At 39.9% G+C, this 14,583-nt stretch overlaps 1 protein-coding gene across 5 annotated transcripts; it reads left to right on the forward strand.

Moving 5' to 3' along the window:
• Nucleotides 1-1,097: 1,097 nt before the first annotated feature.
• LOC113032732 (TBC1 domain family member 15) lies at nt 1,098-14,165 on the forward strand. 5 transcript variants are annotated; one of them, XM_026185797.2, is made up of 10 exons: nt 1,098-1,625; nt 2,794-2,979; nt 3,115-3,233; nt 3,523-3,626; nt 11,913-11,980; nt 12,102-12,248; nt 12,683-12,773; nt 12,927-13,075; nt 13,177-13,318; nt 13,405-14,165. In XM_026185797.2, the coding sequence occupies exons 1-10, from the start codon at nt 1,418-1,420 to the stop codon at nt 13,571-13,573; spliced, it is 1,383 nt and encodes a 460-aa protein (XP_026041582.1). In that variant the 5' UTR covers nt 1,098-1,417; the 3' UTR covers nt 13,574-14,165. The 5 variants fall into 5 exon arrangements, with proteins under 5 accessions (XP_026041582.1, XP_026041583.1, XP_026041586.1 ...); XM_026185798.2 differs by having other exon boundaries at nt 13,180-13,318; XM_080307907.1 differs by lacking the exon at nt 1,098-1,625 and adding an exon at nt 1,629-1,649.
• The last annotated feature ends 418 nt before the right edge of the window (nt 14,166-14,583 follow it).

The raw sequence follows: 14,583 nt of genomic DNA on the forward strand, positions 1-14,583 counted from the left end.
GTCACTTGCATGGGTGACGAAACATTTCTCCCACTGAAGACGCTACGTCCAGAGGAAAAGAATCAACTTTTGGAGAGAGTGGCAGCTTTCTTACCATAAGCTGGGTACTATTTGGTGTGTGGAGTGGCTGATTATGCACAAAATATATGTGGTAGCAACATTCACTGGCCACTTTATTAGGTTCACTTTGCTGATACTGAGTTGGACCTCCTTTTGCCTCCAGAGCTGCTTTAATTCTTTATGGTATAGATTCAGCAAGATGCTGGAAACATTCCTCAGAGATTTTGGTCCATGTTGACATGACAGCATCACGCAGTTGCTGCAGATTTGTCAGCTAGACATCCATGATGAGAATCTCCCAGCCGACCACCTCCCAAAAGTGCTCTATTAGATTGAGATCTGGTGACTGCAGGGGTCATTAAACATAACAATGACTTCATATGAATTAACTCGTTATGTTTAAGAAACCAGTTATGATTAGAGCTCTTTGACATGGTATGCTAACCTGCTGGTAGCAGTCAAGATGGATACACTGTGGTCACAGGGGGATAAAATGGTCTGCATCAATATTCAAGTTAGCTTTCAAATCTAAATAATCATAAATTGTTTTTTTTAATGTTATAAAATATTTCCCCCGCCATTTTGCTACTAGCAGCAGCCTGAACTACTTATACAAGACACGATGGATTCATGCTTTTATGTTGTTTTCTCCAAATTCTGACCAGACATTTTTAGAGTTTTCTATTGTAATGAAAAAATTGGTCTTCTGCTGCTGCAGTTCATGTGCTTGGGTGTCCAGAGATGCTCGTCTGTATCCCTTGGCTGTAAAGTGATTATTGGAGTTCCTTCTTATCACTTCAAAGAAATAGCTGATATGAACTGCTACTCACTGGATATTTTCTTCTTTTTTTTTTTTTACCCAGGCCATTCTCTGCAAACCTTAGAGATGGTTATGCGTGAAAGCCCCAGTGGTCAACGGTTTGGGAAATACTCAGATCAGCCAGTTAGCGAAATCCCTCTTCTGGGGGACATTTGCTAAATACAACCACTAGATGGAGCAAGATATACGCACAAGTCCACTGTGAACTTTAGCACATGGGTTTTGACTCCACCTGGAATGTGGGGCAAACTGGGATCTTAAAGGTGCAGTCATATGACTCCCAGATGGCTGAATGAGAGTTGTGCTCGCTGGATATGCTTTCCTGAAAGTCATTCCGACGGGTTTAGCAAAGTTAAAACGACTCGACCACGCTGCTGGAAACGAGTCTTGAATGCTTTCAGTTGTAGCTCACGGAGGGAGACGAGCTGTGTTGTTTAGGAAGCGGTGGGCCATAGGAGGATGATTATGTTGCCTGTTATGTGGATGCAGCGCGAATGACAAACTTCATCTTTGCGTGATTTAAAACCGCAGCCACACATGGAAGATCTAAACACAGGAAATCCAAGGCAGACCGCAGGGGAACGGTTGACAGCCAGCAGCCCCCAGCTGGATGGAGGCTCTCAGAGGACAGTAGCAGCGATCAGCTCTCCTGCTCTGGCTGTAGCGCGCCTCACTTTACCCAGAGTCATGGACGCCGAGGGGAGGGTCGACGAGTCAAGACTGAGGATGCATATCTTCAAAAACGGTTTCTAAAACGCACAACTTACTTGCAAGTAGTTTTTAATGTAAACTTGATTCGTGCAGTTTTGCAGGAGACATGAAGTAAGACTGTTTGTCCGCACTTCCGTTTTAATACTTTAGTGAGTACGGAAGGCCAAGCAGAAATCTTAAAATATCTAATTATCCACGTTTAGAAAAGCAAACTCTTTTCTCATCTAGTTCATTATAAGTTTGAGAGATAATTGCGTTTTTCTGTATTGATACACTATAACAGGACAGGGGCTGGCAATCAGCGCAGTCCATGAAGCAGCTGGATTTAAAGCTGTAGTTTCTCACACCGACTGTTGCTGAGGCCTCAGGTTGTTGTGAACAAACCTGAATGCACCGCACCTGCTGATAAAAGGCGTGACTGCATTCGCTCAATGTGTGTTTTTAGAGAAATTTAATTTGACTCTTTGGAAAAATAAAAATGGGCTATAGTGTTTTGACAAAATATACATGTGTCCATTTTAGCACCGTTTTGGTGTACGGTAAAAATTAACATGATTTTTTTTTTTTTTTTAAATGGGTTTTCATTCTTAAGATTAAATCAGGTGACGCTTTGCCTCTGGGGAAAAGCACAACCAGACGCTTCTGTAAAGTCCAGCATTTCACTGTTCACCAGACCGCCTGGAGCAAAGAAGTCCAGCGTGACTACTGTGATAAAGCGGCTCCATTTATAGGGTTGGTAGGATTTCTAGGAGTGAGATCACATGAGTGTCAATGGCTCCATAAACATATGCTGTGAACTAGAAGAAGCAAAAACGGACAGAATACGTCTGTGTTCTAGCTGTATTTTTAGTGTCTTAAATGCAAGAAGACTGTCATCTCATGCCAGAACTTATCAGCACTTCAGCAATCCTGCTGAATCTGTCCTCTTTGTGGAGGATGTTGAACTCCACCAGAGACTAAGACGTTACAAATGGCCTCTTAAATATTTGTCTCAGCAGGCTCAAGCTCACTAAAATATGTATTTGCAGTCTTGTTGCTTTGATTTACATCTAAAATTTGTTCCTTTCAGGTTTGATCTTCCCATGCTCTCTTTCAGACCAGTGGTGACTGGTTTAACTAAATGTTAGGAGGTCACGTAATGTTTTATCTTCAAGCACAATTGTCCACTGACAATGATTGAAAGGTCTGCACTCTCTGTCCAGGTGGGGTGTGTCCATCTGAGCGTGGTCTCGCGTGGCGGTTTTTGTTCGGGATGTACCCGTGTGGTTCAACAGCTTTAGAGCGCTCGTTGCTGCAGGACCAGTTGGCCGTACGTTATCAGGTGATGAAGAGAAAATGGCAGCACTTCCTCCCCTCAGCCATGCGAATGCGCCTCAATGGTACTGATGGTAAGTTGTACGGCTGTCAGTTAAAAGCCACGTACAGTAGATTCCTTCTTTTTCCAATTTTTTTTTCTATTGTTGTTTGTTTTTAACTGCCGTGATTTCTCACTCTTTTCCCTAAATATCTTATATGTGATCAAGCTGAGTTGCTGGCAGCCGTCAGGTACTTTGACCAGAGACAGGCACAGACCCAGCAACAGTCTCAGGACAGGTCAGAGGCGGTCAGAGTTAGAATGGCTTTTTTGGAGCTTCAGGCACAGGTCAGTTCAACTAAACATCTGTGAGTATTATTGTGACCTGTCTGATGTCTGGCTTTTTGCTTCTTTTACGCATACTTGTCTCTACTCACTATTGTTCTGCATTGTTTTTTGTTAAGTTATATTTAAAATGTTCCCTTTCGTTTTTCTTTGTAGAACATAAGAACAGTTTAAAGTGAGGGAAATAAAATAAATGCAGTATATTTATTCAAATGAAACAACAGGATCTAAATTTGTTAAAGGGTTTGCCATTTACCTACTACCTCTTTGTACTAACTTTTCCTATAAACAGATATTGTTTGAGCGGGTCACATTTGACCGTGAGGAGCTGCAGGAAGCCATTCGAATCATTGATAAAGATGTGCCCCGAACCAACAGAGACCTGAGCTATTACCAGTAAGTGATTATCAGTTATGGTATTTTTTTTTTTTTAACTAACTTTGATAATTTTTTAAAGAGGTCTGCATACACTTATTTTGTTTGTCTGTCACTACTGATCAAGCACCAGATATCTTTCACAGCAGCCAGCAGCAAAAAATAAACTTGGCAATATCCAATTGTTTAAATTGAAGGACAAAGTGAGTTTCTGCTCTCTAAAAGGTTCGGGGCAAGACGATAAAAAAAAAGAACACCACAGTTAGGGCTGTTCAATATGATGATATACATATCGGATGACGATATGAAAACATCTATCGTGTCATATTATACGCTATCGTTTGTTTCGTGGTGTCGCAAAATAAGCTGTTTACGGCAATATTTTTTTATTTATATTTAAAATAATCACACTATGGACGGACAAGCGACTGTTTTTATGTATCGGTTCATTAGTAACAATGACGGTAAAACCATCGTGTATCTCTGCCGTCCACTTGTTTATTTACCACATAAACCTTTCACAATAAAGCTCAAGATCCTGTTGAAATTTTTCAAAATAAGCTGAAATGATGGGAAAATACATTATTCGCAAATATTAAATTTCAGAATATGCATCAAAAAAATTACCTCAAATAAAAACGTGAAGTAACTATAAATGGCGCTTACAGTCAACACGTGGATGCAGGCACAGAAAATACCAGCATGGCCAGTGAAGATGAGGCAGAACCAAGTAGCTCCAAACAGAAGGACCGGTCAAAACAAATTGAGGACCTTATTCCTAAACTAGGGGCTACCTCTGTAGCATGGAAATGGTTTGGGTATAAAAAGTCTGACACAGACCAGAAAACTGTACTATGCAAATTATGCCGCAAATGGGTCCTAACCACAGACTCAAACATGACAAACTTCTACCACCTGCGCAAGAATCACGTGAAAGAGTATGGAGAGAGTTTACAGATGAATAGCCAAAAAGAGCCATCATGTGCTAAAAAATAAACTTTACAGAGGGGGTCTGTCACATTATCCATGTTGGGGAGGCTGCAAAGCATAAAGAATGCGGTTAAATGTCCCCTGGAGCACCTTGGAAATAGTTTTGAGCAGTGGTAAGGCATCATGGCAGTTGTTGTTCACACTTCTGATCATCTGATTATCTCAGCAGTTTGAAGCAGCTAAACATTCCCTTAAGAATGTTCTTCTGATACAATACCATGTCACAATTAACACAGAATAACTTCAACCCCCCCCAAACATTACAGTCCTGTTTAACTTACAGGGAGTGCAGAATTATTAGGCAAGTTGTATTTTTGAGGAATAATTTTATTATTGAACAACAACCATGTTCTCAATGAACCCAAAAAACTCATTAATATCAAAGCTGAATGTTTTTGGAAGTAGTTTTTAGTTAGTTTTTAGTTTTAGCTATTTTAGGGGGATATCTGTGTGTGCAGGTGACTATTACTGTGCATAATTATTAGGCAACTTAACAAAAAACAAATATATACCCATTTCAATTATTTATTTTTACCAGTGAAACCAATATAACATCTCCACATTCACAAATATACATTTCTGACATTCAAAAACAAAACAAAAACAAATCAGCGACCAATATAGCCACCTTTCTTTGCAAGGACACTCAAAAGCCTGCCATCCATGGATTCTGTCAGTGTTTTGATCTGTTCACCATCAACATTGCGTGCAGCAGCAACCACAGCCTCCCAGACACTGTTCAGAGAGGTGTACTGTTTTCCCTCCTTGTAAATCTCACATTTGATGATGGACCACAGGTTCTCAATGGGGTTCAGATCAGGTGAACAAGGAGGCCATGTCATTAGTTTTTCTTCTTTTATACCCTTTCTTGCCAGCCACGCTGTGGAGTACTTGGACGCGTGTGATGGAGCATTGTCCTGCATGAAAATCATGTTTTTCTTGAAGGATGCAGACTTCTTCCTGTACCACTGCTTGAAGAAGGTGTCTTCCAGGAACTGGCAGTAGGACTGGGAGTTGAGCTTGACTCCATCCTCAACCCGAAAAGGCCCCACAAGCTCATCTTTGATGATACCAGCCCAAACCAGTACTCCACCTCCACCTTGCTGGCGTCTGAGTCGGACTGGAGCTCTCTGCCCTTTACCAATCCAGCCACGGGCCCATCCATCTGGCCCATCAAGACTCACTCTCATTTCATCAGTGCATAAAACCTTAGAAAAACCAGTCTTGAGATATTTCTTGGCCCAGTCTTGACGTTTCAGCTTGTGTGTCTTGTTCAGTGGTGGTCGTCTTTCAGCCTTTCTTACCTTGGCCATGTCTCTGAGTATTGCACACCTTGTGCTTTTGGGCACTCCAGTGATGTTGCAGCTCTGAAATATGGCCAAACCGGTGGCAAGTGGCATCTTGGCAGCTGCACGCTTGACTTTTCTCAGTTCATGGGCAGTTATTTTGCGCCTTGGTTTTTCCACACGCTTCTTGCGACCCTGTTGACTATTTTGAATGAAACGCTTGATTGTTCGATGATCACGCTTTAGAAGCTTTGCAATTTTGAGACTGCTGCATCCCTCTGCAAGATATCTCACTATTTTTGACTTTTCTGAGCCTGTCAAGTCCTTCTTTTGACCCATTTTGCCAAAGGAAAGGAAGTTGCCTAATAATTATGCACACCTGATATAGGGTGTTGATGTCATTAGACCACACCCCTTCTCATTACAGAGATGCACATCACCTAATATGCTTAATTGGTAGTAGGCTTTTGAGCCTATACAGCTTGGAGTAAGACAACATGCATGAAGAGGATGATGTGGACAAAATACTCATTTGCCTAATAATTCTGCACTCCCTGTATTTCTCTGTGCGTGTGTGTGTGTTTCAAACAAGGGTTTTACTAACACTGAGTCATCAGTGTAATGTCAGAGACACCCACTGCTGGGCGTCACATATTTATTTTGAGTTCAGAATCTGTAAGTCTGTGGTCTCCATCTTTTTAACACTGATACTTTGTCGGCATTGAGACAGCTATCAGGTAGTCCACACCTGCACTGAAATTTATTGAGATTTCAATATTACATAGATTTGTTGCTTATTACTGTACCAATTGCTGTTTAAATGAAATAAAACTGTATAAAGCTTTTGAATTAGAGGCCTTTCATTGTCATTATACAGCAAGCTGCTGTCAAAATGGAACACAAAACTGTCACAGTTACCCAAAAGTGACCCATTATTAGGTTGAAAAATAACAGCTGTGCATCAACAGGTGTTCAAGCATAAGTAGTATAACATATGATGTAAATATAGATAAAACCTGCGCATGTAGGCCAACACAAATGGGGTATATAGGTCAACACGCATACTAATTCCCCTTTATAAAAGTCATAAAAAACAAACTTTTAAAGTAAAACACTTTTTAATTTCAGCATGATATGTAGACAGATTGAAAATGTAAAAGTGAGGTCGGAGGTAAAATGTGACATGATATTTGTATGCAAGCTATAACTTGATATTTAGAATTCCCATATATCATTAGTTATATGCCTATTTATGTTGGCAATACAAACAATGGCATTAAGAAAAACTGTTTTAAATAACTCTATACAGCATTATTATCATCACGCTGACCTTCAAATCAGTCTGACTTTGGAGGAGAGGTAAGAGTTTAAATCTAACATATTTTAAATCTTTATATGGTAAATTATTTATTTTGACAATACAAAACATGCTTGTAAGAAGTCCTTTTGAGTAATTATGCTTACCATCAGAATGACAATAACTGAGGTCATGATCATGAGGTAATGTGGTTATGGTACAGAGTTATATACAGTGGGGCAAAAAAGTATTTAGTCAGCCACCGATTGTGCAAGTTCCCCCACTTAAAATGATGACAGAGGTCAGTAACTTGCACCAGAGGTACACTTCAACTGTGAGAGACAGAATGTGAAAAAAAAAATCCATGAATCCACATGGTAGGATTTGTAAAGAATTTATTCGTAAATCAGGGTGGAAAATAAGTATTTGGTCAATAACAAAAATACAACTCAATACTTTGTAACATAACCTTTGTTGGCAATAACAGAGGTCAAACGTTTACTATAGGTCTTTACCAGGTTTGCACACACAGTAGCTGGTATTTTGGCCCATTCCTCCATGCAGATCTTCTCGAGAGCAGTGATGTTTTGGGGCTGTCGCCGAGCAACACGGACTTTCAACTCCCGCCACAGATTTTCTATGGGGTTGAGGTCTGGAGACTGGCTAGGCCACTCCAGGACTTTCAAATGCTTCTTACGGAGCCACTCCTTTGTTGCCCGGGCGGTGTGTTTTGGATCATTGTCATGTTGGAAGACCCAGCCTCGTTTCATCTTCAAAGTTCTCACTGATGGAAGGAGGTTTTGGCTCAAAATCTCACGATACATGGCCCCATTCATTCTGTCCTTAACACGGATCAGTCGTCCTGTCCCCTTGGCAGAAAAACAGCCCCATAGCATGATGTTTCCACCCCCATGCTTCACAGTAGGTATGGTGCTCTTGGGATGCAACTCAGTATTCTTCTTCCTCCAAACACGACGAGTTGAGTTTATACCAAAAAGTTCTACTTTGGTTTCATCTGACCACATGACATTCTCCCAATCCTCTGCTGTATCATCCATGTGCTCTCTGGCAAACTTCAGACGGGCCTGGACATGCACTGGCTTCAGCAGCGGAACACGTCTGGCACTGCGGGATTTGATTCCCTGCCGTTGTAGTGTGTTACTGATGGTGACCTTTGTTACTTTGGTCCCAGCTCTCTGCAGGTCATTCACCAGGTCCCCCCGTGTGGTTCTGGGATCTTTGCTCACCGTTCTCATGATCATTTTGACCCCACGGGATGAGATCTTGCGTGGAGCCCCAGATCGAGGGAGATTATCAGTGGTCTTGTATGTCTTCCATTTTCTGATGATTGCTCCCACAGTTGATTTTTTTTCACACCAAGCTGCTTGCCTATTGTAGATTCACTCTTCCCAGTCTGGTGCAGGTCTACAATACTTTTCCTGGTGTCCTTCGAAAGCTCTTTGGTCTTGGCCATGGCGGAGTTTGGAGTCTGACTGTTTGAGGCTGTGGACAGGTGTCTTTTATACAGATGATCAGTTCAAACAGGTGCCATTCCTACAGGTAACGAGTGGGGGACAGAAAAGCTTCTTACAGAAGACGTTACAGGTCTGTGAGAGCCAGAGGTTTTCCTTGTTTGAGGTGACCAAATACTTATTTTCCACCCTGATTTACGAATAAATTCTTTACAAATCCTACCATGTGGATTCATGGATTTTTTTTTTTCCACATTCTGTCTCTCACAGTTGAAGTGTACCTCTGGTGCAAATTACTGACCTCTGTCATCATTTTAAGTGGGGGGACTTGCACAATCGGTGGCTGACTAAATACTTTTTTGCCCCACTGTAGTTGTACATTTGAGAGTTGTAGAGATAAGTATTTTGTAATTTCACAGTGACTTAACAAATATCAATACAATATTACACAGAGTATAGATAAATATAATATACAGAGTATTCTAAAAATTTAAGATACCACTCATTGTGGTACTGTACAGGAGAGAACTTAATGCACCAAGAAGAATACTCTTAATAAAAGAGGATGTGGTAGTGGTGGTAGAGAGGGGAGTCAGTGCAAAGTTTACCGTTGTACTGGTGTTTGAGAAGAAACAGTTTCTTTTTGGTCCCCCTTGATCTACAAGTCGCTGTAGCTGATGCCAGAGGTGAGCAAGTTGAATCAGTCAGAACAAGGATGTGATGGATCCTCTAAAATATAACCCAATTTCCAACCTTTCTTTTATCTAAAAATAAAAAAATCTTACAAAGTAGTGGAACAGATCATCTGCAGAGAATGGTTTATTTGAGGAGTTTCAGTCAGGTTTCGGAGCTCATTACAGTACAAAAACAGCTTTAGTGAGGGTTACAAATTATATTCTTATGGCCTCTGACAGTGGACTCATACATCTGCTTGTCCTGCTAGAGTGGGGAACTCCAGTGTACTGAAGGTTTTAGATGTGTCCTTGAGCCAACACAGCTGATTTAAATGGCCAAAACACCTCCTCAACATGTCTTGAAGTCTCCAGAGGCCTTGTAATGAATTAATATTTATTTATCTAAAACCTGCAGGACAGGCCCTTGAGGCCTGGAGTTCCCTACCCCTGTGCTAGACCTTTAACATTAAATGCAACATTAAATACTGTTCACCATAATGTTTTACTACAGTAATTACAAAATCCTGTAGGTATTAAAGGTAATGTGCTGTGCAGTAGTATGAGTCATATCTATCTAACAGATTCAAATTTGTTCATGTTAATGGAGTCTTCTTCAAACACTAAGGTTAATTATGGAGTTCCACAGGGTTCCACACTAGAACCAGTTCTGTACAGTCTGTTTACACAGAAGGCATAGCATACATTTTCGCTGCTCTGCAGATGATACCCAGGTCTCCATGAAACCAGATAATACACGTAACGATTTGCCTCTAATGACCTCTATTGACCTCTAATTTCTTGCTTCTGAATTCAGATAAAACTCAGGTTTTTGTGTTCAGCCCTAAAAATCTTAGAAATGTGATGTCTAACCAGATCCTTACTCTGGATGGCATGTACCGTGATCTCCAGTAACACTGTGAGGAATCTTTGAGTCTTTATTAATTAGGCCATGTTCTTCAATGGACATAATGAACAAATATGTAGGAATGATTTCTTCCATTTTGGCAATATCTCCAAAATTAAAAATATCCTGTCTCAAGTTGACGCTGTAATTCGTTATCAGGTTTTCCTAAAACTCCCTGAAAAGCCTTCAGTTGTTCCAAAATGCTACAGCAAGACTACTGCCAGGACTAGAAAAAGCATATTTCTCCTATTTTGGCTTCCCTGTTCCATCCAGAATTGAATTTAAAATCCTTCTCCTCACATACAAGGTCTTGAATAATCAAGCCACATGTTATCTTAAAGACGTCATAGTACCATGTCACCCCATTAGAGCACTGCACCCTCAGACTTTTGGTTTACTTGTGGTTTCTAGAATATTTAAAAGTAGAATTCAGCTTTAAGGTCCTTCCTCTGTGGAACCACCGCAGTTTGGATTCGGGAGACAGACGCTGTCTGTGCTTTTAAGATTAGGCTTAAAACTTTCCACTTAGGTTTAGATTTCTTCCTATTAAAAGTTTTTCCTTCCCACAGTCACCAAAGTGCTTGCTCATAGGGGTGTTTTTCGGTCTATGATGGTAGGGTCTTTACATTACAATATAAAGCACCTTGGCAGCTATTGTTGTGATTTGGTGCTATATAAATAGAATTGAATTGAAAATATTTTACACACTGTTGAGGCAGCAGGAAGTGAACAAGTCAAATGGGGCAGAGAGGACCTGGTGATCTTCTGAGCTGTATTAATTGATGTGCTGTAGCCTCCTCTCTGCTTCAGTGCAGCTCCTGTATCTCACCATGAGACAACATTTAGACACATGACACAATGGTCAGTGAATAATCATTTGTTCACTGATTGGAAAAATGTGTCATGTATCGGCATCATGTTAGAGATGATGATGTGTAGATTCTTCAGTCTAAACTACATTTCAGATTCTAAATTTGGACTAACTGCGGCTTAAAATGAGTTTTTGAATCGAGGCTACAGATATCTGAGTGAGCGGTGGTAAGCTCCAAGACCAGTGTGACACTGAACTGGCAAAGTGGGTGGGAAGTAGGAGAAAAGGAAATATTCTGAAGGCCTTTCATAAATAAGATATTCATGTTCACACTTTTAAATACAGCCAATAAATGCTGTTAACCAACAGATGATTTTAAAAAATTTAGTTGTACATTTTTAATGCATTTTGACAAAATTTTTCCTCTTTTCTATGCAAATGACCCAAATCAGTGTTACTGGGTATGAATAGCATTTAATGTTCATAATTAAACTGCCTTTTTTGCAGTTTCTGTCACCTGCATTTTGTTCTTGACGAGCTTAATCATTTTAAACATTTGAATTTTGGGTAGGAATCCAGCTTGCTCTATTAAGGAAAAGTGAAGTTGGGTAAATGATGACTAAGTGGACAACACTGAATAAAAACCCCTCGCTTCGTTTTATTTCTTAGAAACTTAAAATTATTTAACTGACTTTCAATTGAAGACTTAGTAGTTAAATGTCACATCTGACAATCTCTCCATGAGTGAAGGTTTAATTTGGGGCATAAAGCATCACCAGTGTTACGCATCAAAACAAGTTTTGGCAGCTGTGTTGAACTAATTCTGCTTATTTATAACATACTAATATTGTTTGTGTCTGTGGATGTTTGCAGGAATGAAGGCTTAGGCAATCTGTTGGTTCTGCGAGAAATTCTTATCACTTATGCTGCTTTTCATCCAGGTAAACGACCCTGTGTCAGGTTTGCTGACTCGGTCTGGATCAGATGGATTTAAAGGTTGTTTGTTGAGCTATAAAAAAGAGGCTAACTCTTTATGCATTGCTCCCTTTGCTGTAAATCCAGAGGTCAGTTATGCCCAGGGGATGAATGACCTGTGCAGCCGATTCCTGGAGGTCCTCGACTGTGAGGTTGACACTTTCTGGAGTTTTTCGTGCTACATGGAGAAATTCTCCAGGGACTTCAGGGCCGATGGTCTACACAGGAAAATGGGTAGCGATAACAAAACAGATATTTAAAAAAAATACTTTGACACCAAATAGTGTTTTGTTTATGTCTGCCACACCCACTGTTGTCATGGTGTAAGATCTGTAAATTAAACTTTCCTTTTCTGTTTCAGATAATAAATTTCATTCAGCTTCTGCACCGTTGTGCTCATATGCACCCTTATTTTAATAGTTCAGTCAAGCACTGCCTGCTTTTTTCTTTTTATCCAAAGAGTAATATGTTACTTTATGACCCCTAGTGGTCAAACAAAGACACTAACTTTATTTCCAGGGTAGAAATTTGATGGTAGGTCGGATATGCAGAACAAAATCATATTAGCCCAAAATCCAATTAAAATAGAATTAAGTCTCTATAAAAACAAAAAAATGTTTTGTATAAATTAGTTTAGTTAAAGTATAAAAGTTTTGTTTAACATCTAGAGTTGGAGGCAGCTCTGCTGAAGGAACTGGACCCTCCGCTTTATGCTCATCTGATGAAAGGCAACATGGAGAGGTTTACGTTTTGTCACAGGTAGATCTGCAAGGCTTTCTTTTTCTGTGCTCTATTTTATTTATTTATTTTGAGTTTTCAAATGCAGTTTTGCAAGGTTTTTTTGTTTTGTTTTGTTTCCCCCCCACACAAACGTCTTATTTACATGTAAGCACATGTTGCCCCTCCTTTAAGGTGGCTGCTGCTTGGTTTCCAGAGGGAGTTTGAACACAGCGAAGCACTACGCTTGTTCGAGATCCTGAGCTGTGACCACCTGGAGCTCATCTCACAGCAAGTCGACCGAGCTCGTTACCAGGAAAGAGTTGCTCAGAAATTCAGCACAGGTAAAGCCCGGAAACACAAAAGAAAAAGTAGAAAAACCCCCACAAAAAACACAAACCTCTTTGCTACTTCTTATTATGCCCTTGCCTTGTGATATTGCCAGAAGACGGTTCAGAGTCAGAGCTGCAGGCGATCAACACTGACTTCACCTTTGAGCTCTTCATCTGTGCAGCCATCCTTTTAGAGCACAGAGAGTCTCTGTTGCAGTGCCCAGATGACTTTCAGCTCCTCCAATATACTAACGGGTTTGTTTTTGTGCTGCATCACACGGCTCATCACAAATAAGATGTGCATGTGTTAGTTAATGTGTGTGTGTGTGTGCTTTGTGCAGCCTTCAGGGGACACTGGACCTGAACAGTATACTGAAGAAAGCCGAGCATCATTTCTACAACTACTGCAAGCGCTGTGCTTGGGATTTTACGAATGGTCGCTGCAGGCCTGATCGGAGCAAACACGAGGACTTTTTTTATCATCTCCGTAGTTTATTTGTTTTAAAATGATTTTATTTTTTTTTTAATGATCTCACAGGTTGTAATCTGTAGCTGACAGTTAATCCCTACATGCACTTTTTGATGCCACTTACTTTTTTGTCTGAGGGAAACACTAATGTACTGCTGGTTGCTGCTCACTTTAAATTTGCTCACTCATCACTATGAGTACGTGTACACTATTTATTGTCTTATAGTTGACCAACACTGGGTGCAAGTTGTTGTGCGGTGATTTTTTATTTTATTTTATTTTTTTATGCAAGGTCTAATCTTTTATTACTTCACAGTAGGAGCTTTGTTTTATTTTTTTTCCAGGTTGTTAGCAGTTTATAAATAGGCCCGGTCTCTTCGCTGGCAGTTATATTTAATGGTAGATGATACATGTGTCAGAGGGGCCTACAGTATGTGTACCACAAAGTTTCCAAGAAGCCACATTGCATAACTGTCCTAAATAGAGAATGACAAACATGCACACTACACTATGAATGTTTAAAAAAATGTACCTCAGTAAAAGTGTTGAAGATTTTTATTCTGCTGGTGAATAAGCCTGTTTCATTTACATTTTTGAATTTTTTAAAATTAAAGATGACCTTGTGTTTTGAAACATCCTGTTTTACTATGTGAATTGATTGAGCTGAATTAAAGTCATTTGATATGTAGGAATGCAAAAGAAGATCCTCTAAGAAGCCTTAACATCAAATCTGAATAACTGTGCGACTTCAGACACAAAAAAGATGGACTTTACAGGCGATTATCACAAATGAGGTCAGTGCTATAAAAAATAGTTCTGCTAAAGTGAGTTAATGTGCACCATGCAATATTTACAAGCTGTTTTTAATAAAAACAGTGTCCTCACTCATCACCATTTATGGAGTATGTGAACCTAATTATCAATGTTCAGGAACTACCTTTCTTCATTACAGAGCATGTTCTGTAATGCCTATGTTCTATAAAACTGGGAGAGAACCACAGAGTTAAAAATAGAGGCTTTTACATAGAAATCTATTTGGAGATTCGGAGAG

Source organism: Astatotilapia calliptera, chromosome 11 (genome assembly GCF_964374335.1).
Source record: "Astatotilapia calliptera chromosome 11, fAstCal68.1, whole genome shotgun sequence".
In the NCBI taxonomy this organism is placed as follows: Eukaryota; Metazoa; Chordata; class Actinopteri; order Cichliformes; family Cichlidae; genus Astatotilapia; species Astatotilapia calliptera.